At 27.1% G+C, this 17,456-nt stretch overlaps 2 protein-coding genes across 6 annotated transcripts; one reads left to right on the top strand and one right to left on the bottom strand.

Moving 5' to 3' along the window:
* Window positions 1–3,315: 3,315 nt before the first annotated feature.
* LOC145194175 (putative tubulin polyglutamylase TTLL9) lies at window positions 3,316–17,449 on the bottom strand. Of its 5 annotated transcripts, none has more exons than XM_090068242.1 (19): window positions 17,300–17,449; window positions 16,996–17,033; window positions 16,742–16,834; window positions 13,843–13,954; window positions 13,029–13,114; window positions 12,919–12,952; window positions 10,910–10,975; window positions 10,685–10,753; window positions 10,396–10,425; window positions 10,235–10,304; window positions 9,163–9,203; window positions 7,774–7,861; window positions 4,851–4,906; window positions 4,699–4,761; window positions 4,497–4,591; window positions 4,320–4,358; window positions 4,085–4,198; window positions 3,831–3,958; window positions 3,316–3,524 (listed from the first exon to the last, which is right to left on the bottom strand). In XM_090068242.1, the coding sequence occupies exons 2-19, from the start codon at window positions 17,031–17,033 to the stop codon at window positions 3,421–3,423; spliced, it is 1,326 nt and encodes a 441-aa protein (XP_089924368.1). In that variant the 5' UTR covers window positions 17,300–17,449; the 3' UTR covers window positions 3,316–3,420. The 5 variants fall into 5 exon arrangements, with proteins under 5 accessions (XP_089924368.1, XP_089924369.1, XP_089924371.1 ...); XM_090068243.1 differs by having other exon boundaries at window positions 16,742–16,829; window positions 17,300–17,448; XM_090068245.1 differs by having other exon boundaries at window positions 13,033–13,114; window positions 17,300–17,447.
* On the top strand, window positions 5,839–7,542 carry LOC145193817 (uncharacterized). Its single transcript, XM_080071346.2, has 4 exons — window positions 5,839–6,482; window positions 6,635–6,676; window positions 6,815–6,989; window positions 7,078–7,542. The coding sequence occupies exons 1-4, from the start codon at window positions 6,021–6,023 to the stop codon at window positions 7,419–7,421; spliced, it is 1,023 nt and encodes a 340-aa protein (XP_079927472.2). The 5' UTR covers window positions 5,839–6,020; the 3' UTR covers window positions 7,422–7,542.
* Window positions 17,450–17,456: the final 7 nt, after the last annotated feature.

Here is a 17,456-nt window from a genome sequence, read left to right as displayed (position 1 = left end):
GAAGAAAGCTTCACCGGTATTCAGTAATTATAAAGATAATACGCGAATCTTTTACAGAATGACCAGAATACAAAATCGGTAGGTTGCCAAGTGGGTTTGGCTAAAGAACATCTACTTTGAGCTTTGTTTACTTATTTTTGTTTGACGAGTAAAAAACATTTAGGAAAAGATACAACTTTGTTTGATGTAAAGGAAAAGATTAATCGAGTCAAAACTTAACAATAAACCAAATCAAAAAGTTTTTTTTTTTTTTTTGCAACTAAGTCTGTAGGGGTCTAGGGCCGAGTTTTCTATGTCCAACACGTTAAAAAACTATTTCTATATTCATTTTTTAAACTAAATTTTATTTTAAAAAATTTTCCTGTGAGTTAACTAAATAACTATGAACATGTTTGTTTAATTTTTTTTTTTTTTTTTTTTTTTCAAGATTTCTAAATATTTTTTTATTTCAAAATTTTTTAAACTTTTTTTTTTAATTCGATTATAAATGTTTGTTTTAATTCTTCAAATACTCGTTATATTTTTAAAGACAAAAAAAGAGGTCTTAAAACTTATTTAAAAAAATTTAAAAGCTTGTGTTGATAAAAGGTTCGTTTCAAAAACCTCTCTTCGTCTCTAAAATATTACGTCACTAAAAGTTATTCAAAGCCGAATAAAAAATTAAAAAATACTAAAACACCATCAACACTCTAGTTCTTATATTTGTTTCATACTTTTTTTAAGCTACATAGTTTTTGTTAATTGTTTTAACAAATTTTCCAAAAATTTATTTCAAACAAAGATGCTTTAAAAGACAATGTAGACAGGAAACTCTTAAAAATCCCCCTCTAACCAGAATCAAATTGTCAAAGAAAATTTGAATGTTTAAAGATACTTTTAAAAATTTCCCAAATAAAATTCGTTTAAATACAATTTAAAAAGTAGTAATTTTTTTGATAGTTGCCAAATAAATCATAGATCACCTGAGCTAGTTTTAAAATTGTTGAAATAAATAGGGCCGTGACATACATCGTCAGCTTCGTCACAACGCAAAAGTTTAAAAATCAAAAAAAAAAAAAAAGAAAAAAGATTAAAAAAATGATTATTTTTAGGCCAAAACTTTAAAATGTAGAGTAAACTTTAAAATGTAGAGTAAACTTTAAAATGTAGAGTAAACTGGGTTTACTAATTTTGTTTCTTTTGCATATATTTAATGCTAAAAGAAAAAATCTTTAAAAAAGAGAAGTGGCACCGTATTACTGAGAATTTTCTGCTCTATGCAATTCTATGCATAGATATAAAAGTTTATTTCAAAAAACTCATTTGTGCTCTAGTAAACTTTAAAATTCTCACCTTAGTTTTTTTTTTTTTTTTTCAAAAAAACCGACTTTAAACTCTTGAAAGTAAAAATAAATTTTACTAAAACTAAAAAAAGCTCTGTAAAAAATTTTATGACGATCAAAGTTCTTTTTACAAAATTGAATTTGCTTATGTTTTTTTATTTATTAGCATATCTATAATATTTTGTTTAAAAATAAGCATATGATAAGCATATTGTAGAGCCTTACTCAAAACGTTAAGTATGTTTTAGACCACAATTCTTTCATTAGCGAGATTCTCCAAAGTGTTTACACAGACGAATTAATACAAAAAAAGTGAAGTACAGTTAAATAACAATGTCCCCACAGTTCATGAAACATCTCCCTTTCTTTAATAGTTTAGTGGGATCTTTTTAATTTAATTTTTGATCTGAGCCTTTTAAAGTTGATTCTGGTTAAAAAATAAAGAAATTGTGTCATTAAAAAAAAGCAGAAATAATGAAATAAAATATTCCACATGATTTTTTCAAGGGATGAGGGGCGATTTGAAGTTATTTTTTGAGTTGTTTTTCATTAAAATACTGTTAACTTTGGTAATTATACAAAAGACATTTTTTGCGCATTTTTCATCAATTAGTTTAACAAAAGTTTTATCTAAAAAGCTCTGAGTAGCTTCTTTTAAAAACTTAAAAAATGAAATGTGTTATATCTAAGGAACATGTGTACAAAAAATCGTCATAGTATAGCACCTTTAAAACTAGTAGTCCACTTTGAATAATGAGACCATGCAATAGTTATTGGCATAATGCGTATACTTTTCTCTCTTTCTCTCTCTCATTTCTACATGTTTGAATTTTCTAATACTGATGATGAAAGCATTTAAAATCCAGCAAGCCATGGTCATTAATGTGAGATTTTGTTTGTCATTTTATAATTAAATTTTTTATTTTTACATTTTTAAGGTATTTTTTATAAAAAGCTAACTTGTTGGTACAAAAAAAGTATAAATAGTTGTTAAATTTAATTTATTCGTAGTTTGAAATTTTTGTGTGTTTAATCGATGCAAAAAAACCTTTTAATGAGGTCATTGCATTGGGAAGTCTATGCATAGAGCCTCTTTACTCTCTGAAATATGCAAATCAAAAGCATATTAGCCTTTTACACTTTTTGAATTAACATATCAAGTTTACTTCAAACATTTCAAACGCATTTATACAAAAAAAAAATAAAATAAAATAAAACATAGTTTGAGAAAAAAGTTGTAAATGGAAAACCGACGAATTGTTTATCGGGGGAAGAGTAAACGAGAGTCCTTCATCATAAAATCAACAAAAAGATGGACACCCGTTTGTTAACTTTGTGATGAAGGATTCTCCGAATACTTCATTTGGATTAAAACCACGAATCAGGTACCAGGGCATATAACCATTCGCCACACATGGTCCCTTACAGTATCGTAGCAACAAGTGCAGTAGTCATGGTTTTTTTCATTCATTCCAAGCTTATAAATTTGGTTTTCATGAAGGATAAAACCCTCCCAATCTCTGAATCAAGATTGAACCCATTCATCGCAATTTAAAATCCAATTAAGCTTAATGAAGATAGAGGCATCTGTTTTCAATTACTGTAATTAACTACTTAACACATTTGCGGATGGATTCCTTTGTTTTCGCAGCCCATTATAAATGCGGAGAAAGATTTGCAAATAATTAATTTTAAAATTCAGTAGGCTTGTTATTATGGAATTTTGCATTCCAATTGCCAAAATTGAGCATTTTAAAATTTCACAAACAGTTTTTTCGTCTTCGAGTTTTGGCTGTAATTACGGCTTCTAAAATGACAGGAAGTGATCCGGAAGTAAAATAACTTAAACAATTGACTAAACGGAATCTACTGAAGATCTTTGTTTTGATCTATCACTTATATCGAGTTAAGTGGCTGTCCAAAGAATATTATTTAGAATCGATCAAATTTTAACTATGGAAGCTTGTATTATATTACAGCAGTACGAACGATATGATATGTGGAATTAATTTATTCAATAAATACTTTACAAACAAAAAAGTTAAAACTGTTTTTAAATATACCATTTTGTATCTCTTATACATACTAAAACTTCTGATCAAACGCCTGTAGTTCTATGACCATCCTGCATCTCAGAATTCTTAAGAATTTGCGACGCTTTCCATACCCGTTTTAACTGTTCAGTCCTGTTGTTATAGCAACCTAAAAATAATATCCCGTCTTGTGCACAAATTCCTTAATAATAAAGCAAATATAAAAGTAATTAAAATATCGTCAAAATTATCTTAGGTTATGACAGCTTCGTCTGAATTACTCAGTGCCATTTTATGAAAGTTACCGAAAGCTGCATAAGTTTCTTTAAAGGTGTGCAGAGTTACAACGGAGATAAATTTTAAAAAAAAGCATTTTTTCAAAATGGCTGAAGACGTTTTACACCACCTTCTGTTTTAACTGTTTGCAGGTTTTCAAAATACTTTAGATAAGTGAAAATTTGAAGTACTTACATACCTAGAAATGAATTAGAAATGGGCAACTGGGATGATCCAAAGTCGTTTATAGGCATATCATCAGGATAAACAGGTCCGTCATTCCACATCAAGTCAAATCCTCCAACGCGTTTCTCTTTACCCGTTAGTCTAAACACACTCAAAACTGAATGACTTCAAAAAAGGTCTGTTTAAATTATAAAAAATGTTTAAAAAATCATTGACATATATTTAACAAAAATAGCTAAAAATAACTAAAAAGTAATTTAGCATTACCTTCCTTCCATATCAATAACGTTCAGAACATCGGACAACATGGCTTCTTTTATGTTATAATCAGTTTGATTACTAGCAGTTAACGAGGGTGAAGCGTTTATTTCACAAAGCCAACTAAGCGCAAAAACAGAAAAAGAAAACTAAAATTAATAAAATAACTCTATTAAAACAAATCAATTTTATTTGGTTATTTTATATAATGGCAAACAAAAATGGCGTCAATGAAGAAACTTACGGTTTAAGATCAGCATCAATCAAAATGTCGTAACCATATCTATTTAGCGCTGTTAAAAGAAAACGTTTTAAGAGAACGTAAAAATTTTAATTAAAGAAATAAAATTCATCTGAAAGCTTCTGTGTTTGCGAAACTTAGCAAACACGGACGTCTTTATCTCTCCACATAAAAAGATACAACTCGAAGCAATGTTTATCATTTATCATGACGCGCTGAACACTCTGTAAACTTTTGATAAATATTGTATCCATTAAACGAAACAAATCCTTGACCTGGTGGCGAATAAAACACAAAAAACTTTATATTTGTTCTCAAGCAAAGAAACAGTTTTAAATTTCAGATTTTCAACTGAAAAAGCGTAATAAGCATATTCACTAACCGCTTGTACACCGTGCTTCGCCGTTAAGTACAATCGAAGCTGATGTATTGACCATTTTGAACCCTATTTATCAACGAGAAATAACGCCATTGTAAATAACATAGAATTTTCTTTTGATACAGCGAAAAAGAAAATAGAAATAAAATAAAGACCTCTGGGTCGTAATCAGGAGCTGTTTTCTGTATAGCCACATTTGTTAAATGAATAACTAGAAAGAGATAAGGAACTGTCGTACGATCAATGAACTGAATAACCTAGATACCTAGTTTTACAGACATGATATTGACAACGTAAAATTTTGCACAAGCCATTTTAATAAAAACATGCTAAAGAAATTAAGATTTTAAATTATCATACTTATGTTTTTTTTGTCATTAAAACTATTTCTTGTAAATATTTAGTTATCTGACAATAAGCTGTTGCGCATGTTGCTGATTAAGTAAAAAAAGTCCTAGAACTGATCATTTTTTAATTCTTGAGTTTCTTCAGACAAGAAATATTGAGATTTATGGAGCAGTGACAATATCTTTCACTGACTTTATAATGTCGTGGTGGATTTGTCCTCCCAGAATTATCATGAATATTTCAAGTTTTCAAAAATATCTACTTTACATATTGGGAAGAAACTCAATTGAAAAGTTTCGAACGCAAAAAATATTGATTACAAAAATGAAAACCATACTTTTTAACATATTTAAGTCACGTTAATTTTTTGATGCACAAAAACTAAAACGCAGTTCTAAATTCAGACCCTTTCTTTGGAGGAATCTATATGAACGCAAATAGATAAAGTAAGTTTAAAATAAAATACAAATTAATTTGCATATAGTTCCTAAACGAAATGCAATCAAATAAGCTGCTGTGTCGTTTTATTTTTTTTTTTTAAAACAATCGTAAAATGCGCCGCAGTAATTTTTTCGCAGTATGATGTCTTCACTGTTTCCTTTTTGTTATCATATTTTCCAATGGCAAACTTCACGTTTTGTTAATACGTTTTTGAAATATGAAAAATTTTACTCTTTTTACATTTTATTGTCACATTAACAATGAAAAAACAAATACCTTGTAAAAATATTCAATTTCTTCAAAAGATGTTAAAGTGTTTGTCCAGGGGGGGGGGGGGGGGGATTTTTTATCGACCAGATCGTAAATTCGAACGTCTAGTATTGTAATTTTAATTTCATATCAATTTGACGTCATTTTCTTCTAAATTAAACGTCAATTAGTTACTAACCAGCTATTTTTTAGTAGTTGAAAAAAAAGCGCACGTTTGACAGCGAGAACTGATTTAATAAAGTATTTAGAGGAAAAGTTCGCTAAACATGCCTTGTTTTCGCGAATATATCAAATTATCCGAAGAAAGTGTAACTTCATCCAAGTTTTTGGAATTGGAAAAAGGCAGAGGTTTCACAAAAACCGAACCAATTAGAACTTTTGGAGCACTCAAGCCGATTTATAATCTTGAAGAAGACAAAAATGAGAGCGCCGAAATAGTCAATAAATTCTCAACAGATGACGTTTTAAAAGAATTTGCACTTTTAAATGAAATTATAGACAAAAAAATTCAAACTTCATTTAAAACGTGCGTGCAACTTGAATCTCAAAACTCAGTTAGCCGAAATGTAAACTCAAAGCGCTGCAATAAAATATTGGAACAGGAAAAAAAAATCGAGTCGTTGGAAGCTGCATTAGAGAGACAGAAAATGATTAACCTAGAATTACAAAACGAATTTAACAAAATTCTAGATGAGAAAGAAAATGAGCAACAAAACTCAAATACTGAGGTGACTTGACAAGTCTTCGTTTATATTTAGAGATTGGTTTTAATTTTCAAAGCGTATTCACTGAAAAGAACCATTCTAATTGCTCATTTCTTGTGATATAAAAAGCAGGCAAATAAGACACAACTACATCAATCCTATTATTTCTTATTTAGATAGCACGATTGCAAGAGGATTTTAAAGTCCTTGGATCAGAGGTAAAACTTATTAAGTAATAGATGGTGAATAACAGTGGTCTTTTTTGCTCAAAATACAACTTTTTATTGTAGGATTTATTTTAACAGAAGTATTCATAATACTCATATTATTTACAAAAATTACTTGCATTTAAACAGAACAAAAGGCTTAGCGAGTGTTTGGATGTGAGAACAGATGAAGCAAGTTGCTTGAAAATACAACTGAATAATCTTAATGTTGTAAATGTGCAAATGAAATGGAAGTTGGACCAGTCAGAAGAACTCTTAGAAATGGTTGAACAAGATAGCAATAGGAAGGAAGACAATTACAAAGGTAATCCGTCATTATTTAAATTGAAATATAGAAAAAAAGAAAATCAAAGACCACATGAAACTTACAAACCGTGTTTGTTTCTTTACAGCTGCCATAGAAGATTTAAAAGATCAACTTCTCGAACTTGAAAAATTTCAAAGTTTACATTGTTGCGAAAAGACACCCAAGCCAAGAAAAATTATGAGTAAGGCGATTGTAAAACATAACAAATTAAAAACGATCAAAGATAAAAAGTTAGAAATGATGAAAGATAGCCATTTAGAGATTACTAGAGACAAAAAGTTGGAAACGATCAAAGATAACAGGTTAGAGATGATCAAAGTCAACGAATTAGTGAAGAAACACACCTTTGTTGATAAAGCCAAACTCATAATAAGCCCTCAAGAATTTCAACAATCTCGAATCTTGAAGGCTTTGGGATGGGTTAAGTAAAAGAGACCACTTTAAATACAAAAAAAAAAAAAAAAATTACTCTTGAGGTCCGGAACAGATTTTTTTATTTACTAGTTTGAAAATGTAAAAATTTGTAAAACGGTGTGTAAGTTAAACAAAACCATGTTTTTTTTTCGGCCTACCGAACTTGTAATGTGTAAATTTTTGTAAATATTTATTTGTAAATACTTATTTTTTAATATAATATATATTTCTTTGCAAGGTCCTAAAATTTATACTTCTTAAGTTTCAAACCTGCAAAATAATTTAAAAAATTCCGATCAGATAAACCTTTTGCGTTCAATCATTCAAACTCTCTTCTAACATTAAATTATAATCTTAGAAAAGATACACTGATCATCAATTGAGTTTAAAGTATATCGAGAATTGGTTAAACGGGCGAAACCTTCCCTATATAACCACGCTCGTAATGGCACATACTAAAAAATAATTTGTAGAAGAAAAATCTAGAGACAAAAATTAAAATAAAAAAGTAAAACGAAGATTAATTATCTTTAGTAATTTTGTTACAATTAATGGAACTGCACTATATAAAATAAATATTATTACACACACAGAAGAGCTTTATGCATTAATGACAAAAATGGAATCCAACACAGCTAAAGCACCCAGCAGGTTTAGCAGACCATTGATTGTAAACAACTGTGTTTTGAAAAAAATCATGATTTTTGTCCACGTAGACCTTAGATATTAGTTATGTGATTAAAAATGGTCAATTGATCTCAAAATCGTTTGCTCAGGCCTAAAAGAATCTTAACTTAAAAGCAGAACAAAATTTATTTTTCTCAAAAAAAATACACTTCGACCTAAATCAAAAATTTGATTTGTAGTGTTGTCTTATTCCTTTAATGAAAATATCGTAAAAATTTTTACAAAATTTTTAAGATGTGCTTGAAAGCTTTTCCAGAATATTGAACTTTGTAAATTTGACATTATATCATTATGTCCTTTGATGAACTACAACACCTAACAGACTGGAATTCCGTCAATTTGAACTTAGAAAAAAAATTGCCATCAATTTTAATAATTTCAAAGAGATCGTTATAAAGTTTGTTTCTAGATTAATTTCAAGTTTGTAAAATAGTTTCAAATGGAAAATTCAGAACTTTATCAAAAATATGTGTAAAAGTTACTTTCGTACTACTTACAACAGCATTAGTGTTGTTACAAGCATCCTAACTCAGACGGTGAGTTGTCCTTGACAGTTCATGCCATTAGGATGTAATATTCTAGAGAAGCTTTTCAAGGAATGAAGGTTGGACAGGCTTCTTTTCAAATTAACTGACTGTTTGATCAAACAGTAAACAATATTCAATTAAAACCAAATCAATTGATTTGGTTTTAATTGAACATGATTTTAATAAAAAAAACTTATTTTCATGCTAGTTTGTTTTGTTCATTCCTTTTTTTCAAGATTTTATTTTATTTTGACCGATTGCAAACTTGATCCATTGTTCAAATAACTCAGAGGTTCTCAAAAGAGAAAGAAATGAAATGTCCTCATTTCTAGATGTGCATTTTAATCAAAAAACATTTATTTAGCATTTTTTTTACAGAAAAAAAGAACGCTGGCCTGTTTGAAAAAAAAAAAAAAAAAAAAAAAAAAACCAAAAATTTAACTAACAAAGTGAGATGCTGCAGCAACATTCAAACTACAGTACAGATCAACTTTTTTAATAAATATTCCATTAGGAAATATCAAACATGAAAATGCACTTACAGAGGTCACTAAAACATAAACTCGTAAATCAAATTTTTTCCCTGAAAAAAAAAACAATAAAAAGATAATAAGCAATAGAAGTAAATCTTTATAAAAATGTAAAGAAAAAAATTAAATGCTTTTAATTTTCATAAACAGCCTTTTATTGGTTAAACTTTCATGTTTCCACATACTTGTTTACAACTTTAAGCCTCTCTTTTCTAGGGCCAAATAGTTTTCATAATGGTAAGGGTTCTTCTCTTCCATTATTTTTGCCCAAAGTTATACCTAATTTTGATTTATTAAAATATATTTACATAGATTAGGAGTGGATGTTGTAAAATAAGTTGTTCAAAGTAGCAAACTTATACCATATATATTTGATATATATACATAACATACAGCATATAAATTGAATATATACTAACAGCACACTTTATTTTACATATAAAAGCTATTGTAGCTCTATTATAAATTGTGTTAATAATTCCTATCCCTATTTGTAACACTTCAATGTTTAAAATCTCTATAATTTAAAGCCCACTGCTATAAAGTTTAAATTCATTTTCAAAATGTCTTGCCAATAAATTTTAAAGTATGTTAATTGCAGGAAATTCAATTATTCAAATGATTTTAAGTGCCTTTGAAATAAATTTGAAAAATTCCAAGACAAGCATGCAAATCATATAACATGGGTTTATTAAGGTTTTTAAAACAATTAAAAAACAAAACTCACTATACAAAAAAGATAAATTTCAGAAGCAGATTATTGGTTTCATGGGTTAATATAACTTTGATAGATGCTTTTAAAAGGAAATTTAAACCATAAAAGTGCCTGATTTTCTTATAAAACACAACTGCCAACTTATTTTTGCTTTTCTGTGTAAAGATTACTTTAAAAAGTTGCAGAATTACTTGTATTACTATTTTATTTGAGCACATAATTCTATTGCAAAAGAAGAGAAATATTCTGAAGCTTGTATGGCAAAAATAATATTATTTTAAAAATTGCACAACTAAAAAAGTTGAAAATGATTTTAAGTATATGGGTAAAAATGGAAATAAAAAAATAATAAGAATCACAAGACTCTACCATTAATCAAGTATGGATTATCAATGTATCTTTGAACAATATACGCTTCTGGTTGCTCTTTATCTTCTTTCTAATAATATTGTTAAAACTTAATGGATATAACAATATAATAATGATTTACAAAATTTTTTATCATTCTTTTAACTTTCTAAAAAAATTACCTTTTCATCAACAGTACGGTAATAATCCTCCTACAGAAAAACAAAAGTCAATTATGCTAACCATAAGAGATGCATCCCTCATTAATTAAAACATCTTTTTCATAATGGCATTAACTTTTCAGAACAAACAAAAGAAAATGGTTTTAAAATTCAATTAATACATAATCACTGAAATAGTAAATTCAATTAGTTATTAAAAGCTTTTTCACAAACAACTAAATTCAAATTTCACAAAATTCTTTGCAAAGACATAGACAAATAAATAGAATTTTCAAAACACACCATGTACCTTTTTCCAATCAGTTATATCTTTTAACTTTTTAAACAAGAATATACCTTTTCCTTGAGACTTAGCAATCTAAAATAAAATTTAAAAAACTAATAACTGTTTTTTTTTTTTTTCCATTATATTTTGTTATATATTTTAAACTTTTAAACGATAGACTCAGCAAAAATAATTATAAAGAAAACAAAAACAATTTATTAAGCACAAAAAAGCTGAATTTATTTTTACTGGCTTCATTATCCACAGCTTTCCTGGATTTCGCTTGAACTCCTCAACAAACATGTGGTATTCACCCTAAAAACACTTATTTGATTTATACTTTTCACAATACGCCCTATATATATATATATATATATATGTATGTATATGTATATGTATATGATAATAATAATAATAATAATAATAATAATAATAATAATAATAATAATAATAATAATAATAATAATAATAATAATATTTTTGATTTGTATTTCATGGCTGATGATTGCCGTTAGGGTGTTCACACACATAGAGGGTGTTCAAATGACAGATATTTTTGAAAAAATATTTAAACTTTATAATTCTTTTATTTATATTTTAGTAATATTGGTAAATTATAGTGATAGAAACATGGATAGATAATTTAAGTAAAAAAATGCTGAAAAAAAAAAATCATTAACATTTAACTATTCCTTTGTATTATATTTCAAAAGGTTAGGCTATTGTGTAGTTTTGCCAGAGTGAAGTTTAATAATAAGTGTAAATTTGTTATTTTTATTAAAGTTGATATTTTTGAATAAAAAATGGTAAGAAAATGTGATTATCAGTAGAATACAATTGGATTATCAAATTATGGTAAGTAAAATATTAAATGGAACAAATTGAAAAAAAAGTAAAATTTCTACTTAAAAGAAGAAAGAAACTAGAAATGCGGTCATTAAGAAGTAATCAGGATGCCAACAATTCACGTCTGCTATTGAAGACAGAAGAATTGCTGTCACTGTTAAAATAAATAGACTATTATTTGCCCCAGAATTGTTCCCAAGAATATCTAAGAAGTTGGGCTTAGTGGTAGAATAGATGCAAGGAAACCAATTCTTTGACCCCAAAATAAGAAAAGATGGATAAAGTGGTAAACATCACAAACAATTGACTGTTGATGAATGGAAATAAATTCTTAGACTAACAACTCAAAGTTCCAACAGTAAAACATGATGGAAGTAGTATCATGGTGTAGTGTTGTTGTGATGATAATCATACTGGTGGTATTGATAATCATACTGGTGGTATTGATAATCATACTGGTGGTACTGGTGGTAAAAAAGATGGAATAATGTCAAAAAAAGTTTATTTTGGTATTTTAAAAAACCATGCCATTCCTTTAGGAAGTTGAGTAATTGGAGAACCATTTATTTTTCAAGAGGAAAATAACCCAAAAGCATTCCTTAAAACTTTGTAGAAATCATTTTTAAATGAAGTTAGAAAATGATAAAATAATTGAAAGAATTATTTGGCCTCCCCAATCACCCAATTTTTCCTCTATTGAACTTTTATAGGATGAGTTAGACAGAAATGTCAGAAAAAGATAATGCTCAAGAGTGACAAAGATATGTGGGAAAAACTTAAAAGTGTGTGGGATAAAATAATTTTTCAAAAATTGAAAAATTTGTTACACAGGATACCACAAATATGTAAATTGGTTATAGTTGTTAAAGGTGGCTACATAGATGAGAGCAAGTTGAAATTAAATTAATCTATTTATTTTTCATATAACTTAAATTAATAGTAATAGAGTATATATCTCAAGTGATTTTCTTAATTAGTTTTTCCTCTTATTTGCAAGTAAAATATTGAAAACATTAAAAAGTAGTCTCATTGGAATAATTATGGACATTAACGCATATATATAGTATATTTCAGAAATAATAAATCTTGATGTTTTTTCTCCTTCTAATAGTAATTTACATCTGTGTTATACTCAGATTCTTTTAAGTACATAGATTCTTAAGCTTGTTAAAACCTTAAAACTTTAAAATTTTCAACTGGTTAACCAGAAATCAATCAATCAGAAAAGTTGTCCTTTAGAAAACAAGTATAAAATTTTATTCGTTTTTATTTCAAAATACTTAAAGCTTTTCAGCAGGTTGTCACTAAAAATGATACTGTTTTATAGAGTAGATCAAATATGAAAACACCAATAAAAATGCCATGAAACAACTGGTATAATTTATTGACAAAGTAAAGAAAAGCAAACTTACAGGAAGTTCAAAAGTTGCAGGAAAAAAATCGCAGCTAAATAAAACAGTAAGTTTTTTATATCAAGTTAATTTTTTCACTGAAACTTTTTTTGGAAACAAATTATATTTACCTACTCGCTTCCATTTTCCCATGCTCTCGTTCTATATGCTTTTTTAATCTTTTTAAATTTTTTGCCATCAAATTCTTTCTTGTGAGCTAAAGAGATAATCTTATAGCTAACGAGTTGAAAAAAAAATCATAAAGATGAAATTATCATCATAGTTATTTGTAAATATAAAGAATTAAATTTAAAAGAAAAAACAGAAAATGCTATTTTACCAACAAAATGCATTAAGTTGAACTTAAGTTTTGTTGAAGAGTGCATACAAGAAACATATTTAAAATTTTTATTATAACAGGAAGAGTTTTCCATCCTGGAAATCAATCAATTTTAGTAATTTACAGCTACTTTGTAAAATACCAATAAATAACAATAAGCAATATAAACAGTTATCTATTTTCGTAATGAAAAACCAAAAAAGCTTTAACATGGTTGTTACCATAAGAATAGTAAAAAAAAATTTATCCTGTATTTCATTATTAGAATAAAATCTACTCCGATGATTTATTCCAAGATGATTTCCTTTTTACATCATTAAGCAAAAAAATTATTAAAATTTGTTGAGCTTGTATTTGTTTTTAAATATTTGAGTTGAGATGAGCTGAGTTCTTGAACTCAACTTGGAATTTTTAAAATAGTTTAACCATCATACAATGTAATTATAATCATGGAATCAATTTCTTATTCATCCAGAGCATAAACGTTTTCTTAAAATGATAAATTACATTTCTTTTTATATAAAACAAAAAATAAATCCATTAACAAAGAATAAAGATCATCTTCACCAATTACATAAAACTGTATAAAAATTTCAAAGAATTACCTCATAGTGATTTCTAAAGTGATTGAGTTTAATATGTTCATCTAAATATTGATTATCATATATTTCATGAATCCCACATTTGTCACTCCATATAAAATCCCATTCACCATCTCTAAATATAATCGTCTAATCACAATTAACCTTAAATAATAGCTATATATTTTATGCTACAGATTGTGAGATTGAAGATAAAAGTCATTAGTGACAATTTTCTGCAAAATGAGTTCTTTGTCCCTAAGTAAATTATACTAATGAAAAGAATTGTGAAGGTTTGATATAACTCAAGTACAATCGATCCTCTGTGTTTAAAAAAAAAAGTTAAAGGCAGGCTAAGAAACCTCATCACTTTCTTAAACACCTTATTCTACACATATCTATAATTATACAAATTTTGTAAAGAATTATCTAAGTATGTTGTGCAATAGCATAACAATAACAGAAGAATTAAACTCATAGTAAAAAAATCTTCTATGACAGATAAATTTGAAATAATGTTAAATAATTAGATATTTGTCTTCTTTCATATAATTTATTTTCAAATATAGTTGGTAAACTTGAAACTTAAAATTCACTAAGTACAAATAATTAGTTTTCATTGTTTTAACTTTCATACTAAGTAATCATAAATATTTGTTTTTGTATTATCAAAAGCATTATTATTCTCAAATTACAGAAAATTACTTCATTACTTTTACCTTCAAATATATATAATTTACATACATACATACATACATACATACATACATACATACATACATACATACATACATACATACATACATACATACATACATACATATATACATACATACATACATACATACATACATATATACATACATACATACATACATACATACATACATACATACATACATAATATATGTTGGGGTTATAACATTTTCATTTTTTTTTTTTTCAAATAAATGGTTTCCTGTACCATAAATGAATGAACTTTTAAATAAAAACATTAAAAAAGATCTATATTCCTCTGAATTTTTTTTAAAAACTCACCTCGAAAAAAAAAAAAATTGGAATAAGAATTACCTAAGGTAAGTATCCATAAAAAGTAGCATTCTCTAAAACACTTTAGAACTTTCTGGAGCGTTGTAGAACTTTCTAGCGCTTTTTAAAAGCATATATAAAGGACTTACAAGGAAGAAACTAAACTCCATACTTGTTTATTTTTTTAATAACAATATACTATGCCTCACAATATAAGTTATAGAATAAAGAAGAATAAGGATATCTGGACTAGTAATCTGATGAGATATCAGCAGTCACGTAAAAGAAAGTTGAGCCTGTCTTCTGAAGAGTCATAGAAATGAAAGATTTGCAGAATGCTACGACAATTATAAATTATTGCACAGTTTAAAAATTATGAAACAGTAAATTGAGTTTTGCACATGTCGGATTAAGTAATATGAAGAAAACATGACAAGGTCTGAAGACTTATGATGAATGTGTCAAGAAGATATCTGAATGTGACAATAAAGTATCTGAATGTGTCAAGAATGTTTCTGAAGGACTTATGATGAATGTGAAAATAGGATACCCTGAACAAGTTTTTGGAAAATTATTATCCAATGAAAGTAAACAACTTTACAATTTATATGATAAGCATAGAGCAAATTTATTACTCCAGGTCAACTTGCAAGTGAGAAAACAATTCATCCTTCAAAAAGACAAAAACTGCTTACTAAATTAGCTTTACTATATATATCAATAACTTACAGTCTTGTACTTAGTGGTACTGAGTCTGAAGAAGTGGAACATTAAAAAAGAGTACTACCAGGAGGAAAATAAAACAAAATTAAACTTGTCACCAACTTGATAACATCCAAAAAAGTATAAAAAAATAAGGCTGCTTAAATATACAAACAATTGTTACATGATGATAATACTGCAACTCAAGCAGCACTTTATAAGCTAATATTCAATGAAGTTGTTAAATTAAAGAATAAATAATTATTAAGACATGGTACCTACATTTCGATAGCAAGTACATTGAAAAAAATAAATATCAGGTTGTGGTACTTAAAAATGAAAAAAAAAAAAAAACTAAGAATGAACACTTGAAAAATGGTAATACTGAAATTATTGCTGCAGGAATTGCTAATTTTCATTATGAATAAACTTATGGAATGCAATAAAGATGACCATTGCTGGTATAGCCAAGGTTAACACTGGGAAAAAACTTTTAGAGATTGGTGTTAACAAATCAAATTGTGGGGAAAGGAAAGCATAGTTTGTGAATAAAGACCAAAAGAATTTTTGTATCATTTAACACTAAAGTTCAAAATCTTAAAAAAGAAGGGGCACTTTTGTTGATTTACTTTCAGAAAATTCCTAACATAAGTAATGTAAAGTGCAATTAAAGAGCCATTCTTACTATCCTTGCATTCAATTTTATGCCTATAATAAGGGAAGACTTTTGGAGAAGAAAAACAGATTTATTAATGAAACTTACAATGAAAGTGACTCTAGAAACATGTCTAAAAGATGAAACCTTACAAAAAAATATTGTGTTCATCACAGAGTGACTTGAAGCAGAACTCATCCATGATTAGTATACAAAGAAGTAATTAGTACACAGAATGCACAAAGTGAGAAAGTTTATACTGCCTATATAATCAAAAAATTCAATTTCTTTTGAGCAATCAGATGAACATTAGAACATTTGCAGGAGCGTTTTTTAATTCATCCATAATACCTCTGTATTACATAATAAATTATTCAATTTTTTGATCTCAGGTTGACCTTTTCTAAAAAATATTGAAAAAAATTTTTTTTCCCTTTTTTATAAAGGCAAAAGTTCATTGAGTTAAGATACAGGACTCATAAGCTAGTCTATTAAAAAAAAGCAACACAACCAATAATGTTAGTATTTAAAACATACACAGAGGCTTCTAACCAGCCTTTTCTATTCTTGAGAACATCATAAATTGTATTTTGCATTGCACAACGAAACCTAATAGGATGACCATCTGCACTAAGATAGTATATAAAAATATTATAATAAATGTGGAAAAACCTTAGAAAAAAAATCTTTTGCTTATAAGAAACAGAAAGTTTTTGATTATATATATAAATAATTACAGAGAAATAAACTATAATAGTTACTATTATTATTGTGGATTATGATTGACTCACAATTTATTAACTTTTAGAGATGACTTATGAAGCGGCATCTACAATAAAACATATATATATATATATATATATATATATATATATATATATATATATATATATATATATATATAACATAGTTTATTAAAGAACTTAGTTTTATAGAGCTTAGTTAATTAAATAAACACACAAAGTTCTTTAAAGATATTTAATAATTCTCTTTAGAACTAATTAACGATGAAATGCTTAAATAATCAAAATTTGTAAATAAAATGCGAAAAATATATAACAAGATTTAAAGTAAAATAAAAAAAATTAAGTATACTTTGTAACAAAAATAAAAGTCAGCTATATTGGGAAAACTTAAATCTTTTAAAATGTGGCATTTTGCTTTAAATTAATGTTTAGGTTTTTTCTGCCAGAAAACTTATTGATTTGCTAGGTTTTGCTACTTTGTTTATTTTGTTCTCGCTTAGTTATGT

Source organism: Hydra viridissima, unplaced genomic scaffold (assembly GCF_058129835.1).
Source record: "Hydra viridissima isolate aposymbiotic clone 2 unplaced genomic scaffold, HvirCarnegie_v1 scaffold_12, whole genome shotgun sequence".
In the NCBI taxonomy this organism is placed as follows: Eukaryota; Metazoa; Cnidaria; class Hydrozoa; order Anthoathecata; family Hydridae; genus Hydra; species Hydra viridissima.
This window is presented reverse-complemented; position numbering and strand designations above follow the sequence as displayed.

Excerpts from the sequence above, each read along its gene's own strand:
- LOC145194175 (XM_090068242.1), bottom strand. The coding sequence starts at position 17,033 with ATGCCGCTTCATAAGTCATCTCTAAAAGTTAATAAATT. Across the intron at positions 4,762-4,850 it reads CTCCTGATTACGACCCAGAG|GGTTCAAAATGGTCAATACA; the intron begins GTCTTTATTTTA and ends GTTGATAAATAG. Across the intron at positions 3,959-4,084 it reads GTTATTGATATGGAAGGAAG|ACTAACGGGTAAAGAGAAAC; the intron begins GTAATGCTAAAT and ends GAGTGTGTTTAG.
- LOC145193817 (XM_080071346.2), top strand. The coding sequence starts at position 6,021 with ATGCCTTGTTTTCGCGAATATATCAAATTATCCGAAGAAAGTGTAACT. Across the intron at positions 6,483-6,634 it reads AACAAAACTCAAATACTGAG|ATAGCACGATTGCAAGAGGA; the intron begins GTGACTTGACAA and ends TTTCTTATTTAG. Across the intron at positions 6,990-7,077 it reads GAAGGAAGACAATTACAAAG|CTGCCATAGAAGATTTAAAA; the intron begins GTAATCCGTCAT and ends GTTTCTTTACAG.